This window comes from Elephas maximus, chromosome 16 (assembly GCF_024166365.1).
Source record: "Elephas maximus indicus isolate mEleMax1 chromosome 16, mEleMax1 primary haplotype, whole genome shotgun sequence".
Lineage (NCBI taxonomy): Eukaryota > Metazoa > Chordata > Mammalia > Proboscidea > Elephantidae > Elephas > Elephas maximus.
Window position 1 is genome coordinate 53156824 of NC_064834.1, and position 22105 is coordinate 53178928.

A 22105-nucleotide genomic window follows, 5' to 3' on the forward strand; every position below is an offset into this window, starting at 1 on the left:
GCCCCATAGCATCTAGTGGATTCAAACTGCCAACCTTCTGGTTAGCAGCCACATTCTTAACCACTGTGCCACCAGGGTTTCTATATAGACCTATTTAAAAGGTACTACTTTTTCTCCACTTGAATGAGGAATGAGGAAGCAGGCAAGAGAGGCAGGTAGGTGGAGGTTGATGACCCTTCTCTTTAAATTTCCCGTCTCCTGTGGAAAGTGCTAATAAATAGCTAAAAGCCTTTCTCTTTGCCACTGTCCTAAAAAAAGAAGAAAGATTTGTTTCCCTGCTAGAAATTGTGCAGTTTTGTTTTCTTAGCATTGCCTAAGTTGCATACTTGGCCAGGGAGTTCACCTGTCTTTGAAATTATGAAAACTTCACAAGTTGAAGTATTCTTTAGTGTTCTCCCCCACAAAGATGAGTACCACAGATACAATTAAAATTCAGAAAATGTGTCTATCCTTCCACTTTCTTCAATTAAGTACTAAGAGATTGAAAAAACCATTAGAAAAAAAAGATAGCGCTAAAGAAATGATCATTTCTAGAAATCACTTGAATTGGTCTAAAAGCATATGATTTCATAAATTAATATATAAATGCTTTTGAGAACTTTGCACTTCCTGATATGAGAAGGACTGTCCTGTGCAGTGGTGAAACCAGTGTCTCAGTGACTAAGTGGAGATGCTTTGTGAGGCAGGAAATCATGGACACTCTGCAACTCATTCTCATTAGTGATTTCAGGAAGCATTACTTTCTTGTCTTGGTCATTTCCTTCCCAGGCAACTGTATGCATTGCATTTATCCTTTTTATGCCTGGGAGAACCTGGTTATAGAATTATATAAAACATTGTGCTTTGAAAATACATGCTATATTTGAACTACAGGTATTTTTTTTTTTCTGCCTGAGTTATATGGCAGAAAGGAAATAAAGTACATGGAAAGCAATACATTTTTGTATGAACGTTGATTGATTTTATTTTGGTGTGTTCTTTACAGACATATAAGGTAAATTATCCCAGGCTCAGAAATGGACCTGAGTCCTCACCAAAATTCACTTGACTCAATTTTCTCTTCCAGATTGTGGGACATAGAATGTGGAGCATGTTTACGAGTCTTAGAAGGCCATGAAGAATTGGTGCGCTGTATTCGATTTGATAACAAGAGGATAGTCAGTGGGGCCTATGATGGGTGAGTTTGCTAATAGGGTTAAAAAAATCTACATCTTTATGCCACTTGCCTTTCAATGTTAAATATAGCCTCTCCTTGTCTCTAAAAGCTTATAGATTTCATAGACACAGTTTGATACAATATTTCTTTTATGTATTATTCACCTCTCCTTTGTGTACTCTTCTAAAATATTCTTCCCAATCATTTAATTGCACAGGTTTTTCATTAATAACCAAAATATTTGTCTCTTTTGCCTTATAAAGCAAAGAATAGGATAAACCCACTCTAAAATGGTGACAAATTAATAACACTGAAACACTGAAGGGCACTATCTTTGGAGCTTAGTGTGGTAGGCTCTTGAATTTTTGATCTTGTTGAAAGTGATTCCTAAAAGTGTAGCTCTCATCATCACTTTCCTAGCATGTCAGTTACCAGGAGTTCAGTAACCTTTGTTTTCTTCAGTCTAATGTCCATGGGTTATAGAATCCATTCATGTTGTGGGTGACGCCCATGTCTAGCAACACGAAGCACATAGCACATAAAAATGTATTCCCTTATAAAGCCCTCTTTATCATTTCTTCTTATCAAGGTGCCTGATTTTGAATGGAAGTCTACAGTTCAAATATTGGCAGCTTTTTTTTAGTATTAGAAACTAGCTTACAGCATTACCTTAGTTCTTGAGATGGCTATGCCGATATATCAAGTCAACTCCAGCAGCAGAGAGTATAGCAGGCGCTTTCCCTCTGCTTTGAGTTAGCCATCACTGTCCTACCCTTGGGAAGTTGTTCAGGGTGTGATGACATGTTCCAGCTAGGTCTAAGGTTACATTTTCTCATTGCCTTGGTTTTGATCTGCACCCACCTTTCTTGGGTTTTGTCTGTTATTTTCCTTGAGGAGTCATGACCTATAATTGATTTTTGGAAGAGCTAGACTTTTCTTAATTAAATCAAAATATGAGGGCTTGCTTATATAAACTCCAGAGCTCTTAAAATGGTACATGTGTCCTGGGCCATTCATAGAACCGACCAGAAAGAAGATGCTGCAGAGTTGTAGATTTCTAGGTCTAAGTGAGCTCTTATATCATAAGAAGTCTAATGTACAAGATCTTTTCTTTGCCCCAAAGTATGGTTTAACCTTACCATTTACCTATCTTGGATTTGACTAAAGCTAACCGGTTTACTTGTTCTTAGGTAAATCACATACATTTTCCCCTGTTAAGACCAATAAGCTCTACCCAAGAGTGAATGCAAGAACCAAGTCTCCAAAACAAAAAAGTTTTATATGTATTCCTGTGAGCTAGATTTATCGTATAAACTGTATTCACCATACATACTTACTGCCATGACTTTTTGCCCTTCTCCCCTGTGTTCCCTTAATCTTGCTTCTACGTAAGTTTTTTTTGTCCCCTTTCTGATCTTTAGAAAAATAAAAGTGTGGGACCTTGTGGCTGCTTTGGACCCTCGTGCTCCTGCAGGGACCCTGTGTCTACGGACCCTTGTGGTAAGCGCCTTGTTTCAAGAGGCTTGGGGAGCAGGAGGAGGAAGAAATTAAACGTTGATGTGCTATGGAATACAGATCTGGATTTGATAGTTAGGACCTCACAAAACTTACTGCTAAGTGGAAAGGCAACCTGTATGTGACAATAAACCATGTTTATGTCGCACCTTTCATCCAGAAGTGCTTTAGAGACTCCATATGCAGAGGAGTGTGGCAGCTGTTTAACAGCTGTGCAGCAACTCTGCGCAGGTTTAGTACAGGAAGTGAATAAGAATTCTGTATCCACCAGAGACAGCAGGGGGCACTTAGGGAGAGAGAATATAATTACCCAAGGTGGAACCTGTCCGGGATCTCAGGACCTGCACACCTGTGCCTGCAAAAAATGCCATGGGAATCCGCGGGAATCCCCGCCCAACCCCTTAGTTCTGTGTCCTATTCAAGGGATAGTGCCTCCAGCCACCTGAATCATACCTTTTTTTATTCCCCTTTATCTCCCCTTGTCTGAACATCTTGACACTTGGAGGAATGTCACCTTCAAAAGCACGAAATTCTACATCCTGGTGTTCACCATGGGCTTGGATTGGAAAATGGCCTAAGATTAAAAGCTGCTTCCATTAGAAGATAAAGATTAGGTGGGGCACCCCGAGGATAGAATCTTTTGCACAAGTCAGGAAAATGATGAGAGGAAGTACATAAAGCCCAGCATTCTGAATTCTAAATCTCATCATTCAGATGGTCTCTTTTCTGGAGGAGAAAGGGATACATTTTTTCGTCTTCCTCGTTGGATTCAAAGCTTATTCTTTCAGCATCAGACATGCTTTACTTACATCTTTTAAAATATGTTCTGTCATTCACTTACAACTTATCTCAGTCTGGTTTTACGGTATAATTTATATACAGCAGAGCCCTGGTGGCACAGTGGGCAAGCGTTCAGCTGCTAACCAAAAGGTTGGCAGTTCGAATCCACCAGCCGCTCTTTGGAAACATTATGGGGCAGTTCTACTCTGTCATATAGGGTTGTTATGAGTTGGAATCAACTCAGTGGCAACAGGTTTGATGTTTTGTTTTTTTTTTACATATAGCAAAATTCACACCTTTTTAATATACTTCCGTGGATTTCGCAGTTTGTAATCATCACCACAATCAATGTATAAACATTTCCATCACTTCGATAAGTTTTTTTGTACCTCTTCACATCAGTCCCCTCCTTCCAACCCCTAGCAACTATTCATTTGATTTGTATCCCTGTAGTTTTGCCTTTTTTTTTAAGTTTTCTTATAAAAGTCATAGAAATTATACAGTATATAGCCTTTTACATTTGGCTCTTTTTCACTTCATTTGAGATTCATCCGTGTTGTTGCCTGTAGTACTTTGTTCCTTTTTCAGGTAACGCGTGGCGTATTCCATTGTGTAGATGTTTATTCGTTCACTAGTTTACGGGCATTTGGGGTGTTTTAAGGTTTTGGTGATTCTGAATAAAGCCACTAAAAACATTTCCATGCAGGTTTTTGTGTGTGCATATTGTTTTCGTTTCTCTTGGGTAAATATCTAGGAATGGGATCTCTGGGTCCTATGATAAATGTGTGTTTAAATTTAAAAGAAACTACCAAGCTGTTTTCCAAAGTGGCTGTACCGTTTTGCATTTCCCACAGTGTATGAGTTCCATTTTTTCCACATCCTTACCAGCACTTAGTATTGTCAGTTTCTTAAAGACTGTGGCTGTTCTATAAACGTTTTCCATACAGATCTCTGTATGAACACATGCTTTCATTTCTCTGGAGTAAATACCCAGGAGCAGAAGGGCTGGGCCATATAGTTTTTAAAAAAAAAAAAAACCATTGCCATCGAGTTAATTCCAACTCATGGGTTTAATATTTTTAGAAACTGACAACCTTCTTTTCCAGAGTAGTTGTACCAGTTAACATTACAGTCCAGCCATGTATGTGTGTATGAGAATTTCAGTTACAGCACATCCTCATCAACACTTTGTACAATCTCTCTAATTTTAATTATTCTAGTATTAGCAGTACCACATTGTGGCTTTAATTTGCATACCTCTTATGGTTTTTTTTTTTTATGTTGAGCATCTTTTCATGTGCTGATTTGCCAGTCATGTATCTACTATGATGAAGTGTCTCTTTGAATCTTTTGCCAATTTTTTAATTAAGTGGTTGTCTTAGTCATCTGGTGCTGTCATAACAGAAATACCACAAGTGGATGGCTTTAACAAAGAGAAATTTATTTCCTCACGGTAAAGTAGGCTCCAGGGGAAGCCTTTCTCTCTCTGTTGGCTCTGGAAGAAGGTCCTTGTCCTCAATCTTCTCCTACTTGAAGAGCTTCTCAGTCATAGGGACCCCGCGTCCAAAGGACGCACTCTGCTCCTGGTGCTGCTTTCTTGGTGGTATGAGGTCCCCAACTCTCTGCTTGCTTCCCTTTCCTTTTCTGTCTTGAAAGGTGAAAGATGGTGCAGGCCACACACACCCCAGGGAAATTCCCTTTACCTTGGATCAGGGAGGTGACCTGAGTAAGGGTGTTGTTACCATCCCACCCTAATCATCAACATAAAATTACAATCACAAAATGGAGGACAACCACACAATACTGGAAATCATGGCCTAACCAAGTTGATACAAACATTTTTGGGGGCACATAATTCAATCCATGACAGTGGTTTTCTTATTATTGAATCTAGATCAATTTGGAGAAAAGTGACTTCTTAACAATATTGAGTCTTCTGTCCTATGAACATAGTATACCTCTTCATTTGTTTAGGTCTTTTTAACTTGCCCTCAGCAATATTTTGTAGCTTTCAGTATAAAAGCCTAGCACATCTTTTGTCGTATTTTATATTTTTTAAGCTATTGTAAAGTTATTTTTTAATTTCAATTTCTGTTCATTGCAATTATACAGAATAGTTTTATTTCTTCCTTTCCAATCTGGATACTTTTTTTCCCCTTGTCTTATTACACTGATTAGGACCTTCAGTACATTGTTAAAAAGAATTAGTAAGAGCAGACATCCATCTCTTGTTCCTGATGTGAGGGAAAAAGCATTAAGTCTTCCACTATTTTATTTATATAGAAATAAAAATATACCTTTTATTTATATAAGTATAAATAAATATATACCTTTTTAATATGAAGATTTTAAGCTACAAATCTACCTCTAACCACTGCTTTAGCTATATCCCCAAAATTTGAAATGTTTTGTTTTCATTTTATTTCAAAATGTATTCTAGTTTCCCTTGTTATTTCTTTCCACCACCACCACCCCACCACCCCCCGCCCCATGGCTTGGGTCAGGCACACCTTAGTCCTTAAAAGTGACCTGTTTGTTTTCTAACACTTGAAAGAGATATCTTGCAGCAGATTTGCCAAATGAAATGCATTATCTGATCTTTTTTTTTTTTTTTAATTTAGATGAAGGTTTACAGAACAAACTAGCTTCTTGTTAAACAATTAGTACACATATTGTTTTGTGATATTGGTTACCAACCCCACGACATGTCAACACTCTCCCTTCTCGACCTGTGTCAGGCCAGTAAGTCTGGTCTTTTGTGAGTTAGAATTTTGTTCTGTATTTTCCTCTAGCTCTGTGCGGGGCCTTCTATTGTGATCCCTGTCAGAGCAGTCAGTGGTGGTAGCCGGGCACCATCTAGCTGTGCTGGACTCAGTCTGGTGGAGGCTGTGGTAGTTGTAGTCCATCAGTCCTTTGGACTAATCTTTCCCTTGTGTCTTTGGTTTTCTTCAATCTCCCTTGCTCCCGAAGGGCTGAGACCGGTGGAGTATCTTAGATGGCCGCTTACAAGCTTTTAAGATCCCAGACATTACTCACCAAAGTAGATGTAGAACTTCCTTGTGATTGCTTTTTTGACCTATGGATTATTTAGAAGTGTGTTGTTTAATTTCAAAGTATTTAGGGATTTCCACTTAACATTCTGTTATTAATCTTTAATTCAAATCCCTTGTGTCAAAAAACATACTTAGTATGATTTCAGTCCTTTTAAATCTGTAGAGATTTGTTTTGTGGCCCAGCATATGGTCTGTCTCAATGAATGTTTCATGTATACTTGAAACAAATGTATATTCTGCTGTTGTCTGGTGGAGTGTTCTATAAATGTCAATTAGTTAAGTTGGTTTATAATGTTATTCAGGTCTTCTCTATGCTTAACTGATTTTCCATTTGTTTTCCCAGTTATTGAGAGAAGAATATTGAAGTCTCCCACTGTGATTCTGCATTCGTCTTTTTCTCCTTTCAGTTCTGGCAGTTTTTGCTTCGTATATTTTTAAGCTCTTTTATTGGGTACAATACACACTTAGGTTTGTTAATTACATCTTAGTGATGAATTGACCTTTTCAACACTATAAAGTGTTCTTCTGTCTTTTGTAATATTGTTTGTTTTGAAGACTACTTCATCTGATGTTAATATATACATTCATTCTTATGATTAGTGTTTGTGTAGTATATCTTATTGCATCCTTTTATTTTTAACAGACCTGTATGTTTATATTTAAAATTAATTTCTTATATTCGACATATAGTTGGGTCTTGCTTTTGTATTCAGTCTGACCACTTCTGCCTTTGTTGTTGCTTTAGTTTTTGTTGTTGATTTGTGACTTAGGAGACCCCATGTGTTTTAGAGTAGAACTGTTCCATAGGGTTTTCTCACCTGTAATCTTTACAGAAGCAGATCACAAGGTCTATTTCTTCTGCAGTACTGTTGGGTGGGTTCAAACCACCAACCTTTTACTTACCAGCCCAGTGCAAACCATTTGCACCACCCAGGAACCTTCCATCTCTGCCTTTAATTGGAGTGTTTAAACCATTTACATTTAATGTAATTACCTATATTGTTGAGTTTAAATCTACCATCTCACTATTTATTTTTCTACTTTTCTCTTTTGTTCTTTGTTTTGTCTCGCTAGTTTTCATGCTTTGTTTTGGCATGATTATAGTTTTTAGGATTTCACTTCATCTCCACTATTGTATTATTAGAAGCCCTGGTGGCGTAGTGGTTAAGAGCTATGGCTGCTAACCAAAAAAAGGTCAGTAGTTAGAATTGCCCAGGCACTCCTTGGAAAGCCTACAGGGCAGTTCTACTCCTTCCTATAGGGTCTCAATAAGTCGGAATCAACTTGACGGCAGTGGGCTGGGTTTGGTTTTTTTAGATTGTGTTATAGCACTCATTTTTTTGAGGAGTTGATCTAGGATTTACAATTCATATCTTTAATTTTTTACAGTTTATTTTCAAATGATATTACACCACTTCATGTATAAGTAAGAAACTTACAACAATATACTTCCATTTCTTCACTCTCATTCTTGGTGCTGTTGTTGTCATAGTTTTTACTTCTACATGTGTTATAATTGCCACAATACTTTGTTATTTTTGCTTTTAACAATCGGCTACCTTTTTTTATTTTTTAATCAACTACCGTTTAAAGAAATTTTAAAATGGAAAAAAAGAAAACAGTTTCTTTCAGCCCATGTATCTACTATTTCTGGTGCTTTCCGTTCCTTTGTGTAAATTCGAGCTTCCATTGATACATTTTCCTTCTCCTTAAAGAACTTTCATTAACATTTTGTATATTCAGGTATGCTAACAACAAATTCTCTTAACTCTTGGTTATCTAAAATGTCTATTTTGTCTTCATGTTTGAAAGATATGTTTGCTGGCTAAAAAATTCTAGGTTGACAGCTTCTTTCAACATTTTAATGATGTCATTCTGTTTTCTTCTGCCTTGGTTTTAGACAAGAAATTAATGTCTTTTTCCTCTGGCTGCTTTTAAGATTTTCTCTTTATCACTCATTTACAGCAATTTGATTCTGATATATCTTGGTGTGATTTTCTTTGTATTTTTCCAGCTTGAGATTTTTTGAGCATATAGGATCTGTCGTTATGAGTCAGAATCGACTCGATGGCACTGGGTTTATAGGATCTGTAAATTTATTATCGTTTTTATCAAATTGGAAGTATTTTAGCCATTATTTCTTCTGTCTTCTTTCTTTCCTTTTCCTGAGACTTCAGTTACACATATTAGATAACTTGATAATCTTGTTCCACGGGTCATTGAGATTTTGTTCATGTATTTTACATATATATATATGGAGCCCTGGTGGCTCAGTAGTTAAGAACTTGGCTGCTAACCAAAAGGTTGGCACTTTGAACCCACCAGCCACTCTTTGGAAACCCTATAGGGCAGTTCTGCCCTGTCTTACAGGGCTGCTGTGAGTTGGAACTGAATCAGCAACAATGGGGTTTTTGGTTTTTTACACACACACACACACACACACACACACACACACACACACACACACACACACACACACACACACACACACACACACACACACACACACACACACACACACACACACACACACACACACACACACACACACACACACACACACACACCCCTTCTTCCTAGTCTGTCTTAGTCTGGAAGCTCAGCTGAAACCTGTCCACCATGGGTGACCTTGCTGGTATTTGATTATTGGTGGCATAGCTTCCAGCATCACAGCAACATACAAGCCCCCACAGTATGACAAACTGACAGAGCAAGCTGAACTATATAAAGAGGAACAGGGCATCAGAATTGGGGAAGACTCACTAACAACCTGCATTATGCTGATTATACAACCTTGCTTGCTAAAAATGAAGAGAACTTGAAGCATTTACTGGTGAAGATCAAAGACTACAGCCTTCAGTATAGATTACACCTCAACACAAAGAAAACAAAAATCCTCACAATTGGACTAATAAGCTACATCATGATAAACGGAAAAAAGATTGACGTCAAGAATTTCATTTTACTTGGATCTGTTTACATTTTATAATCAACACCCATGGAAACAGCAGTTAAGAAATCAAAGACGCATTGCATTGGGCAGATCTGCTGTAAAAGACCTCTTTAAAGTGTTAAAAAGCAAGGATGTCACTTTAAGGACTAAGGTGCACCTGACTCAAGCTGTGGTATTTTCAGCCGCCTCATATGCATGCAAAAGCTGTACAATGAATAAGGAAGACCAAAGAAGAGTTGATGCCTTTGAATTATGGTGTTGGCGACAAATATTGAATATGCCATGGACTGCCAGAAGAACGCACAAATCTGTCTTGGAAGAAGTACAGTCAGAATGCTCCTTAGAAGCAATAGCAACTTTGTCTCACATACTTTGGACATGTTATTAGGAGGGATCAGTTCCTGGAGAAGGACGTCATGCTTTGTAGACGGTCAATGAAAAAGAGGAAGACCCTCAACAAGAGGGATTGACACAGCGGCTACAACGGTGGGCGCAAGCATAACAATGTGAGGATGGCACAGTGTTTTGTTCTGTTGTACATAGGGTTGCTATGAGGTAGAACCAGCTCAACAGCACCTAAGAACAATATATACACACACACACAGCCTTTTCTCTTTCTGTGCCTCATTTCAGGCCACTTCTCTTGCTGTGTCTTTAAGTTTTAATATTCTTTTTTTTTTTTCCTACAATAATTGCATCTGGTGAATTATTCCTTTCAGATACTGTATTTTTTATCTCTAGAAGTTCCATTTGGTTCTTTTTTATGGCTTCGACCCTCTCTTTACTATGTTCAGGTTTTCCTTTAAATGCATGAACATAGGTTAGTATCTGTTTTAATGTTTTTGTCTCCTAACCCCATCATCTCTATCATTTCTGGGTCTGTTTCTTTTGTCTGCTTTTTTTTCTAGTTGTAGACCACTCAGTGCTGGACGTTGTGAATGTTACATTGTCGAGTGTTTGAATCTAGATTTTGTAGTCTTTCTTTAAAGAATGTTGGGCTTTGTTTTGTTTGGCAGTTACTTTAAGTTCAGGTTGATATAGTCAAGGCTTGATTTTTATGCTTTGTTGGGGCAGGTGTAGAATAGTTTCTAGGGATAGTTTGGCTCCACCTCTAAGTCATGGCCCTCCTGGAGTCTCTACTGAATTATCTGAGTGATCAATGAGAACTTTCTATCTTGGCTAGTAAGAACACAAGTAATTCCCATCCCTATGTGAGTTCTAAAAACCAGTTTGTTTTCCCTGTTTGCTCTTTGCCTGGCCTCTTAAAGTTTCATTTTACATGTGCATATCTTAAATATTTGGCAAAGATTCAAGGGGACCCCTCTAAAGATTTCTGGAGCTCTTTTTCTGCAGAGCTCCCTCCTTTTTACAACTCTATCCTCATCTTCCAGCCACCTACCTCAATCTCTCCAAACTCCAACCTCTATCTCTTCAACCAGAAAGACTGCCATGCTTAAATCTGTAATGTGCTTTTAGGCAGAAAGCCGAGGAAATGTACAGCTTACTCATTTGTTTTCCCTCCCCCAAAGATCACAATCCTGCACTGTTTTTTGTCTCATGACTGAAAACAGCCATTTCATATATTTTGTCCAGTTCACTAGTTATTTAAGGTAGGATGGTAAATATTGTCTCTATTATTCCACCAAGGCCCCCAACAAAATTTTACTGAGTTAGGAATTAAGTTCTTTGGTGTACAGGGGTCTATATGTGTCCACACTGGCATTAACAAGTAGGATTCTGATACCATTTCATAAAATATGTTTGGGGTGGGGACAGGCTTCCACAGAAAATGACATGGGCCAGATCAGTATATTAGGGCAGGGTGGCTCCACTGTGTAGAAATTCCTTAAAAGTACAGAATAGTGTTGGCATCTCCTGTCTGGAGTGGGGATGGGAGGGTAGAGAGGGTTGGAAGCTGGCAAAATTGTCACAAAAGGAGAGACTGGAAGGGCTGACTCATTAGGGGGAGAGAAAGTGGGAGTATGGAGTAAGGTGTATATAAACTTATATGTGACAGACTGACTTGATTTGTAAATGTTCACTTGAAGCTCAATAAAAAAAAAAAAGTACAGAATACATACAGTGTTCTGATCGAGGGAAAAGAAATAGTTACGTTTTTCTGTAGTTCTGCATCGTAGTGGATCAATGCAGAAGGATTAAAAAGATAGCCTGTAGAGAGTTACAAGAGCATTCACCTAGAGGCCCTAGGTCCACCACCCCATCAAAACTCAAGGTATTTCTTTTTCTTAGCTAGCGTTTTGTTCATGAAATTTATCATCTCATCACAGTTTTAATTTAAAGTAGCTATCATTGGAATTCAGTTTGACTGAACAAGACAGCATGATTAATGTGACCTAGAGGTATTTATTTCTAAGATACAGGGGGGAAAACAAGTAAGGCATCTATGAGAACAAAATTCCAAATACCTTTCTGATAATTTTCTGTCCTTCTTGGCTTCAGCTTCAGATCTGCTATGTGATAATGATTTAACTAACATACCAGATTGAAGTAGCCTAAAGAGACATGACAGCTAAATATAACATATGATCCTGAATTGGATTCTAAAGAAAAAGAAGCAGAGGTGTTTATTTGTTTAGGCTATAAAAGGCATTTGCTGTTGGGGCTTTTAGCAACATTTGAATGGGCTCTGTGGGTTATGTGATTGTATTATATTAATGTTAATTTCCTGACTTTGATAGTGGCACTATGGCTATGTAGGTGTGTCCTTGTCTTTTAGGATATATATACTGAAGCACTTGGAAGTAATGGGCCATCTTGTCTGAAACTTACTCGCAGGTGGTTCACAAAGTGTGTGTGTGTGTGTGTGTGTGTGGTGTGTGTAGAGAGAGAAACGTTAACAGTTTGGGAACCTGGATGAAGGGTAGGTATACAGTTCTTTGTGCTCTTCTTGCAACTTTAAGCTTGAAATAATAAAATAAAAAGTTAGTGTGTCGGGGCGTAGTAAGTTCTAAGAAGAAACATCAGGCTAAGGGAGTAAAGAGTGATGGGGGAGCTATTTTTATATAATGGAATCAGGAAGAGTCTCTCTGATTGGAGGATATTTAAGCATGATAATAACAAGCCATTTAGTTATATGGGGGAAGAGTGACCCAGGCAGAGGAAACAGCAAGTGCAAAGGCCCTGAGTTGCTGGAGTATGCTTCTGAGGTACAAGAAGGAGACCAATATAATTGAAACAGAGTGACCAAGAGGAAAACGTTAGGGGTGAATTTAGAGCAGTAGTGGAGGTACAGGCCATATCATGGTAGGACCTTGAAGACTGTGTTAAAAGTTGTGAATTTTACCCCAGGTAACATTGGCACATTGACACAGTGGCTGCAACGATGGGCTCAAGCATAACAACGATTGTGAGGATGGCGCAGGACCGGGCAGTGTTTCGTTCTGTTGTGCATAGGGTCGCTATGAGTCGGAACTGACTCGACGGCACCTAACAACAACAACAACATCGGCATGTTTTAAACAGGAGTCACATGATCTGTGTTACATTTAGAAAGGATTATAATAGCAATGGAGTGGGGGCAGGAGTACAAGTTAATAGATTATTAAGTAAAAATAAGCACAATAAAAATGAGCAGAAGATTTGAACAAAAAGGATGTGAACGGCAAATAAGCATATGAAACGATGTGCAACATCATTCATCATTAAGAAAATGCAAGTTAAAGCTATAACGATAAAGTCATATAACGATATGACTGAAATTTTAAAAACTGATAATCCAGCACTGGCCAGGATGCAGAACAGCTAGAATCTTCACATTGCTGGTTAGAATGTGAAGCGGTACAGCCACTTTAGAAAACAGTTTGGCAGTTTCTTATCAAGCTAAATGTACATTTACGATATGACCCAGCAGTCCCACTCCTAGGTCTTTACTCCAGAGAAATGAAAACCTGTGACCACACAAAGATCTGTATACAATTGTTTATAGTAGCTTTATTCATAATGGCTGAAAACTGGAAACAATTCAAATGTCCATTAACTGGTGAATGGATAAAAAACAGTGGTAAATCCATAAAATTGAATACTACTCAGCTATAAAAAGGAACAAATTATTGATACATGCAACAACATAGATGAATTTCAGATATATTATACTGAGTAAAAAAACACCAAACTCAACCCCCAACATGCACAGACTTCTTTTGACATGTTGCTGGGTTTGTATCCTTTTGATTTTGAGCAGTTCAGATTCTTATCCTCTCATGCTGTTCTGCCTATTGCTACCAATGTGAGAAGGATCAAGTATCAAGCTATATTTTCTGTGGGGGAGGCGGGGGAGGCCCTAGGTCCCTGAGGAAAGGTCCTGTAAGCAGATGTCAATAATGTGAAATTTTTGTTTCTGCTTCTTTAGGAGCATTCTGGAAGAGTTTTCCGACTCCAGTTTGATGAATTTCAGATTGTCAGTAGCTCCCATGATGACACAATCCTCATCTGGGACTTCCTAAATGATCCAGCTGCCCAAGCTGAACCCCCCCGCTCCCCTTCTCGAACATACACCTATATTTCCAGATAAATAATCATACACTGACCTCATACTTGCCCAGGTATGAAAAAGAATTGTGTGCACAGCACTGTGGGTGGGAGATGGAATATTGGCTGTAAAGTGCTGCTAGCTCAGTGAGCCCTCTCATGCCTGTTGCCTCAGGAAATCCTGAAAAGCAGGGGAGACAGACAGCATGAAGACAACGCTGGGGCTGCCACATTGGATACTGCCTTTCATCAAGGGAGCCAGCCTCAGTTCTAGATGATTCTGGGATCCACCTTGTATAGTGGAACTAGTAACTCCTGCCCTATCTAATAGAGTTGTTTTGAAAATAAAATGAGATTTGAATCAGTTTGAAAACTAAGAGTAATGACACAAAAGCCTGTGGTTTTGGTAGTTCCCAGATCAAACTAGTACCTATATAAGAGCCCTTTTGAGCCAAGTAGATAATCTAATGTGTAAACGGAAAAAATCTCATAGTTCTGCCTTGTTAGCGTCATTTGATTATAAAAGCTAGCTTTTTTATGCTTATCCTCACTCCCCTCCAAAAAGGAAGAAACCTGTCTTTTCACTTTGGAAGTAGAAGTCTCTGGAAGTTGGTGAGAACTCTGTATATTGTCCTACACAGATCTCTAGCCTCTCTCTGAGGCAGGAAAAATCCTCCAGTACCCAGGCTGTCTTATGGTATATTCAGATCGTACCTGATGTCAGCCCTAACCAGCTCAAACACACGTTGTCGCTTGTTAGTTGTTGTTAGGTGCCATCAAGTTAGTTCCAACTCATAGCAACCCCATGTACAACAGAACAAAATACCGCCCAGACCTGTGCCATCGCTAGCTTGGGAAAACTGCGCCAGCTGCTGTGCACCATTGCTGCTATTGTGATTTCTCTTTCTCTACACACATCTCAGTGCATGTGGCATAAGTACACGTTTACTATTCTTTTCTGCACATATTTTTGTGGTATTTCTTCTGCGTGGGATGGTTCTTGCCCTGCCAGGCTCAAGTCAGTGCTCACCACTCTCACAGACAGCATAGAAGGAACCTAGAGGACACGCAACAGTAGCAATCAAACTACTACCCAGTTTTCCCAACAGCCTCCTTGACCAACTCAGACAGGGCAAGTAACTTCCCAGAGCCTTAGTTTCCTGACTAAAATGAGGATTGCAGTACTGACCTCATAGAGCTATTGTGAGGATGGCAGTGAGATAATACACATAAAATCCTTAGTCTTTAGCACAATGCCCAGCATGTAACACGCCCTCAGTAAAAAGTAGTTATTAATATTGTAATCATCATGTACCTATCTCCTCCTTTTGCCAAAACTTTCTCTTCCTTAGACTTCTATGGTATTTTACCATTACTAATATTCTTCCTGGCTGTCTGTTTATGTATCTTTCCTCCTTTCACGCCTAGAGCATAAAAAAATAGACAGCCCCTAATGGTCTGTATTGAGTTTTTCTCCCTTCTTCAGCTGCCTTATCTATTCCCACTGCTTCAGCTTTCATCTTGATGTAGATGACTTTCAGATTTGTGCCTCAGTCTCCTGGCTGCATTTTCTGCCACCATCTACACATCTGTCCTTGAAGGCTCCAGAAACACTGCTAGTACAGTGCAGCCACACTGTAGGTATCCTCCAGCCAAACAACCAGTCCAGCTTCACCCAACTCCCCCGCTTCTGTGAGTGGCACCACTGAGGGACAGACCTTGGAGCTGTCCTTGACTGCTCTACATTGTTGGGAGCAGGTGTGAAAGCTTGATGCTAAGCTGAATATGGTCAGTCTTAGTCTCAAGACGGCAGAGTCACTCTGCTTGAGCACCGTGACCCCGAGCTTGTTAGTGAGCCCAGCCCTTTGTATACATCCCAAACAGGCATGTAACCTTTGACAGAAGTTCCTGTGTGGCATGGGCAAACCGGGCATTAGGAAGGACCCCAGGCATTTCTCACAATCAAGCTAAGTTAATGTCCTTTTCCTCTTAGTTGTTGTTAGGTGCCATCGAGTCAGTTCTGACCCATAGCCACACCATGTACAACAGAACAAAACTGCCTGGTCCTGCGCCATCCTCACAATCGTTGCTATGTTTGAGCCCATCGTTGCAGTCACTGTGTCAGTTCATCTTGTTGAGGGGCTTCCTCTTTTTCCCTGACCCTCTACTCAACCATGACGTCCTTCTCCAGGACTGGTCCCTGCTGATAACATGTCCAAACTAGGTGAAACAAAGTCTCACTATCCTCGTTTCTAAGAAGCACTCTGGCTGTACTTCCAAGACAGTAAGAAATTTAGGGAAAGGGGCTAATAACTGTTTGCTCTGTTTTCACACAGGACTCGTTAAAGTTGCGGTATTTAATGTATCTGCCAATGCCAGGATGAGCAACAACAGTAACAATCAAACTACTACCCAGTTTCCCCGGACTAGCCGAGGAGCGGAGCTTTGAGACTCCTGTTGGGACGCAGTTGGTCTGCAGTCGGCCCAGGACGGTCTACTCAGCACAGCTGACTGCATCAGTGCTGCTATCAGAAGATGTCTTTATCTTTCGTGGATGATTGGAACTTTTAAACCTCACTTCCCCCTCCTCTCTTCCCCTCTGCACCGTTTTTCCCCATTTGGTTCCAGACAAAGATGACCTATAAATATATTTAGTGTTTTGCCAGAATCTCTCTTGCTTTGCCATTAAGCAGAAGAACTAGTTACCCTGTATAGCCTACTGGGAGAGACCCACTTCTGGGAAACAGGGGATGTGACTTCAAGCCAGACAGTACCCAGTGTCTCCCTGTGAACTGCAGTAGTGTCCAGCACCTGGCAAGATCAACCCAACCCAGTCCCACCATGCTTAGGAGGAGACAGCGCTCTTTCTGTCTAGGCTCTGGGGCAAGAGGGGGAGAGGAAACCAAAACGTGCACACTGGAGGATCTGGGCCTCTTTCCTTCCTCTTCCTTCTCGGTGTCTGCCCTTCTTTTCCCTCCCTTCTGCAGCCTGCTTCTCTGCTCCACTCAAAGTATGTGAAGAGAATATCCTCAATTAGCATGAGGCAGATAAGCCAGAACATGCAACACTTGGAAGAGTTAAATGCAGTTCAGTCAAAATTTCAAATCCAGTCTTTTGCTGCAAGTGGCCTTATATGGCAACAATGGATCCTTGGACATGGTATTCTCATCATATTTGTACTTCTCTCTTCTCCCCCCACCCCTACCAAAAGAAAAGGGGCAGAAATTTCCTGGGCTCCATCAATTGCTGCATCTTCCCTGGACTCAGCAGTCTCCTCGATTCCATGTAGGGTGTGGAAAGGAGTTGCTGATTGCATTTCCGCTCATTAAGGATTAGATGTGTAATAAAAAGCATTGTACTTCATCTTAAATCACAGCCAAGGCTCAGCCTACAGAAAGGTTTGAAATGGCCAGGGCTGATCCCTCCGTGCATTTTGCATAATGGTTCACGTCTGTGATTTCCTTATCAGGGCATGTGAGCATCCAAGCGCCCGCATAAGACCACACTTAAGAGATGGTCAGGAGTAAAAGCTGATTTTTTTTTTTTTTTCACTTATACAAGTAAATAGCATCTCTCAAAAAATCAATCTAACCATCTCAACTTTGCTCTGCAGAATGTTCTGCTTTTCCCAGACCCAGTATTTATAAAAGGGCAAAGCTGCCAGAGAGAGGATCAGGGTGAAGTTTGGCACACAGGGTTTATCAATGGGGCAGAAACTGCCTTCTCTTTCCTTTTCTTCCTCCTCCTGGCCTTATTTTGCTTTCCACTCTCCCCAGCCAAAACTGTTTCTCCGCAGTTGATGAACAACCTCAACAAGTGGACCTCAGTAATGGCCAGGCTGACATGGCCACTTGGAAGGCAGCTGTATGGGCTTCCAAGCCAATGGGCTTCAGGTACAAAGGCACATTTGCCACACCAACCTGGGAGCACAGGGTAATCTATTAGCATGTGCCCAGCTTGTTCCCGGAGGCATGAGTGGGCCTGCAGGAGCAATCTTACATGGCATGGGCACACCCATCAAAGGCCCCAAGGCCACAGTGCAGTCTCAAGTTTCCCTTGGAAGCAGAGCATTCAGGCCCATTGTTTCCATTCCTAATCAAAGCAGTTGTGTAAAAGACAGAGACTTTTTATCAGTGGCTGTAAAGACAGCAGAATGGGAGAGAGTTGCAGGTGACCTCAATGCCAGGCCACCTTTAGTTCCCCAGATGGAGAGGGGAGAAGAAAGCATCTTCACTCTTCCCTCTGATTTGCAAGAAGGTACCCTCTTTTCCAGACTGAATATTGTTAATACGTATAGAGGGACAGGTTATGCATATGCACTTTTCCTTTCCTGGCTTATCAGTACTTTTGAGCTTTGAGTTCCAAATTATATTCATCAAATATTTCCCAGTGTAATGACTTGCCTTTGCTTGGAAAATAATTTGTGAGTATAATTGCCTTCCCAATTACCCAAATGCTGTGGAGAAATGCTTTCTATTTAGCCACTATCAGGGTTCTTGTCTGTTCTTTTGACTATTAATGGCTTTTTGATTCATTAAGAATTTTGCTACAGATGATGGCAGGAGGCTGTCAGTCCTGAGACACACACAGGTCAAACATGAAAGAGGCATGGATTTTTACCTGTTTGAAAATGTCCAATAGCCATAACTTGACTAGCCCTTCTGTTATATGCTGCTATTCAAAAGTGGGAGCTATTGAATTTTCATTGGTGCCCAGGGTATGGCTGTCCCATTGAGGTTCAGTGGAGGGTGTATTGTTTCTAAGACGGTTTTGAAGCTTGTCCAGTGCACCATAAATGAGATCGAGGGTGGGCCCTGCAGGTCTGGAGCCATCAGCTCAGCTGGGGATATTCTACAAGTTGTCCCCTCTGCTGTTGATGGAAATGGGAATGAAGTTAAGTGGTCTGAAAAACTTGAATCGTTCACATTTCTCAGCTCTGGGGGTCATTTACCAGTTCATTGTAGAAGAAATAATCAGGTAAGTAGAAGTTCATTTCCAGAGAAGGTAAACCCTACTTACCATCTCTGCATGATTTCGGTGGAAATTGATTATCACCAATCCCCAGCTGGGCCGGAATAAATGTAAAGTTTGACCTTTTTAAAAAGAAAAGAGAAACAAAAAGACTCAACACACTTAAAGGAATGGTAGAAAAGGAGCTGAAGGTGTCCCTTGGCTCTGAAATGTAAAGTCTCCGTTGTAGATTAGTCCCTCTCACTGAAGTTTGCTTTCCATCATGAGGCCAGACAAACCTTTCATGCAGATGGGATGAAACCCTTCAAAGGCTGGTGAGGTGCACGTGCATGCACCTGTCCCTGTCATGGGCACGTATGACCCCTCGGTTCACACTGGAGCTGCTCAGAGAGAAATAGCATGCCTTGCTACACGTGTATATTTTTACTGCTAAGAACATTCTTATACCTTCTTAGATGCAATTTGAAAGTGGACATTAACTGTGAACGGGGGCCTTCTGTACTTGTTCGTTGGCAAAATTCTTTCTGGTGACTCCTAACTTCAGAGACAGGGGCTCTCTTTGGAACCCTATTGACAAGTAATAAAGTCAGGCTATCGTAACTCTAACTTGTTTTTAAACTGAAAAAGACCTTGAAACCCTGAAATCATTCTGTTTTTTGCTTGAGTAAGAAAAATTCTTTTTATTTTCCTTTTGTACAATCAAAAGCTGAAGAAAACATGCACTCTCTTCCCTTGCTGTCTCCTAGTACCCACTGGTCTAAACAGCTGTGGTTGGGCTACTCCCTTATTTAGCACTTGGTTGTGTACAGAAACAAAGGGCTTGGGATGAAGGGGTGGTGGGGAATATTGGAAATAATTAGGATGATTTTTTTTTTTTTTCCTAGAATTGGATTAGACACTTTGGTGTTGTTGGCCTTCTTAGTGTCTTCATTTGCCTTAGATGGTAATACCTTCCTGCCTAAAGTGGGAACAATTCAAACATGAATAGTGCAGGCCTGAGGGGCTAGGCAGCAAGCTTGATTTTGAGGAATCCAAGGTCCTTATAGGTGAAACAGTGGATGCTTAGATACCCACCCCCTGTGGCCACCATATTCTTTGACCATCAGGTTTACTATATGACTTTGATTCACATTCCTCATCTCTTACCCCAGTTGTTTGAGTTCAGTAGACTTTGCAGGAGCTGGTGAACATGAAAAGGTGCCCTTGCTTCTCCTTGCCTTCCGTTCTTCTCTCCTAGGATAACTCTCATCCCTAACAAGTCCACCCAAAGACTACAGGCTGGGCTAATCTCCCCGGCCTTCCCCCACATAGCTGAGCCCCTTGCTTTAACTACAGTCTCAACATAATCAGTGCTGGAAAGACAACACTCTTAGGGGAGATCACGCTGAGTTTTGCTTTTTGTTATCCTTACCTGTAGTTCATTTGTGACTTCAGAATCCTTGGAGCTGAGGAGAGAAACCAAAAAAGCATGATTATGGCTACGTGATTCATGATGAAACTTAATGCATTGATATCTAGAAACACCTTCTGTTGGAAGTTGTGTACCTGTGATGTAAAAAGTCCTAGAGGCAGATGACATCTAAGATACATACTTTCCAGCCAACCCAGCTGACTCCCTTTGTTCCTGATTGGGGGTGGGCGTGGGTGTGTGTGGGTGTGGGTGTGTGCGTGTGTGGGTGTGTGCACACATGTGTATGTGTGTTAAGGATCAGTGCAGTAAATGGCATTATAAAATGTTAACTCCCCTTCTACCCCTTTGCTTTTTGGGGCACTGGAGGAGAAGACCAGCTATGGGGGTTAGACCTCTGGATACTGAGGAAACTAACACCTTCCCAAATTAGCGAACGCTCAAGCCCAACCCATACTGATCTGGGAGATACTCTGTTCACTCCAGCTCCGGGGGTGGGCCCAGCAGCAAAGGTGAGCTTCCTGGAGAGCTTTTGGTTGGTTTAGCTCTTTGTTCTCTAGACCCTTAAGTACTGACTGCTTTGACTTTTGTGATTATGTTATGTGATGTGTAGTCAATGTACCAATATGTTCACAACCTAGGATCATGGTAATATAGTGTTTTTGGTTTTTTTAACTGTTCAGAAAAAGTAACTTAAATTACAAATATAAGATTAAACCGAATTTTGTAAGTGTCTTGTCTCTTTGCCCCAATGTCCAGAGGAGAGTACCTGCTGGAGAAAGACTTGGCAATTTGCTCCTGTAAAGATTACAACTTAGGAAACCATATGGGGCATTTCTACTCTGTCCTGTAGGGTTGCTATGAGTTGGAACCGACTCGACAGCACATAACAGCAACAGATTTAATACTTTTAAGATAAATTGACATGGAGAAAGCAACTTCAAGATAAATCAGGGCAGGGTAGTATGAATAAATACAGGGTCCCTGGCATGTAGTGTTCAGCGTTGAATTGAAGCTGAAATGATGTAACTTGTGGACTGGTCACCATTGCCTCAGCTCCCAACCTGAACCCAGAGTTTAAATGTGTTTCTATCTCCTCAGTGGGTGGGAAGACTTGGATTTCCCCTGCATCCCACTTGACCAGTTTATAGACCAGGGAGCTCACATTTGGGAGCAATTTCCAGAGACTCCAACAAGCTAGACCATCTGGGTCTGGGGGATAACATTGTTGCTCCTGAGTGGGCCTCTCCCTCCCCTCCGTACATCAAACCTATGGAGATAGGTACAAGGTTGCAGGCAGTGGCAGGAAGGACTGTCTTCCCTTCTCCACCTTCACCCTCCAGTGTCACAAGCAGGACCCTTGTCAAAAATTAACCCATCCTCGTTTCAGACCTCTGGCTTTAGTGTTAATATTCCTTCCATTTTGCCCGGCTCCCTGGCTTATGTCAGCCTTGTGTTCTAATCGCATGTCAACCACGTGGCCATCAGAGCTTCCTCAGACTGGGCAGTGCCTCTTCGGATGTAGAAGGCAGGGCTTCAGCATAGACAGCCGCGCACTGAGCTATCACTGCTAGAGCTGGAAGAATAGCAGAGCGCCATGTGCACCCTGCATTTTGCAGAAGAAGAACCTGAGGAGCAAGAGAAGGGACCAGCATTGCCCAAGACCACACTGAAGTCTACTCCCTTACAACAAAGGGCAGGCAGCACCCTAAGGAGAGAAGCCTGGGAGGTAGGCGTCAGCGGATACTGCTCTGGGGCACTCACCAGCTGGGCTCCCTCCC

At 40.8% G+C, this 22105-nt stretch overlaps 1 protein-coding gene across 6 annotated transcripts in view; it reads left to right on the forward strand.

The window, feature by feature from the left end:
* BTRC (beta-transducin repeat containing E3 ubiquitin protein ligase) overlaps positions 1–21482 on the forward strand; it is a 195320-nt gene extending 173838 nt beyond the window's left edge. For 4 of the 6 annotated variants that reach the window (XM_049856132.1, XM_049856134.1, XM_049856136.1 and 1 more), the window contains 4 exons: positions 1067–1177; positions 2578–2656; positions 13827–14019; positions 16282–21482. In XM_049856132.1, the coding sequence (XP_049712089.1) occupies positions 1067–1177; positions 2578–2656; positions 13827–13988 (352 nt within the window). In that variant the 3' untranslated portion in view covers positions 13989–14019; positions 16282–21482. The remainder of the gene's footprint in view (positions 1–1066; positions 1178–2577; positions 2657–13826; positions 14020–16281) is intronic. The other 2 variants (XM_049856131.1, XM_049856133.1) reach the window with 1 other exon arrangement.
* Positions 21483–22105: the final 623 nt, after the last annotated feature.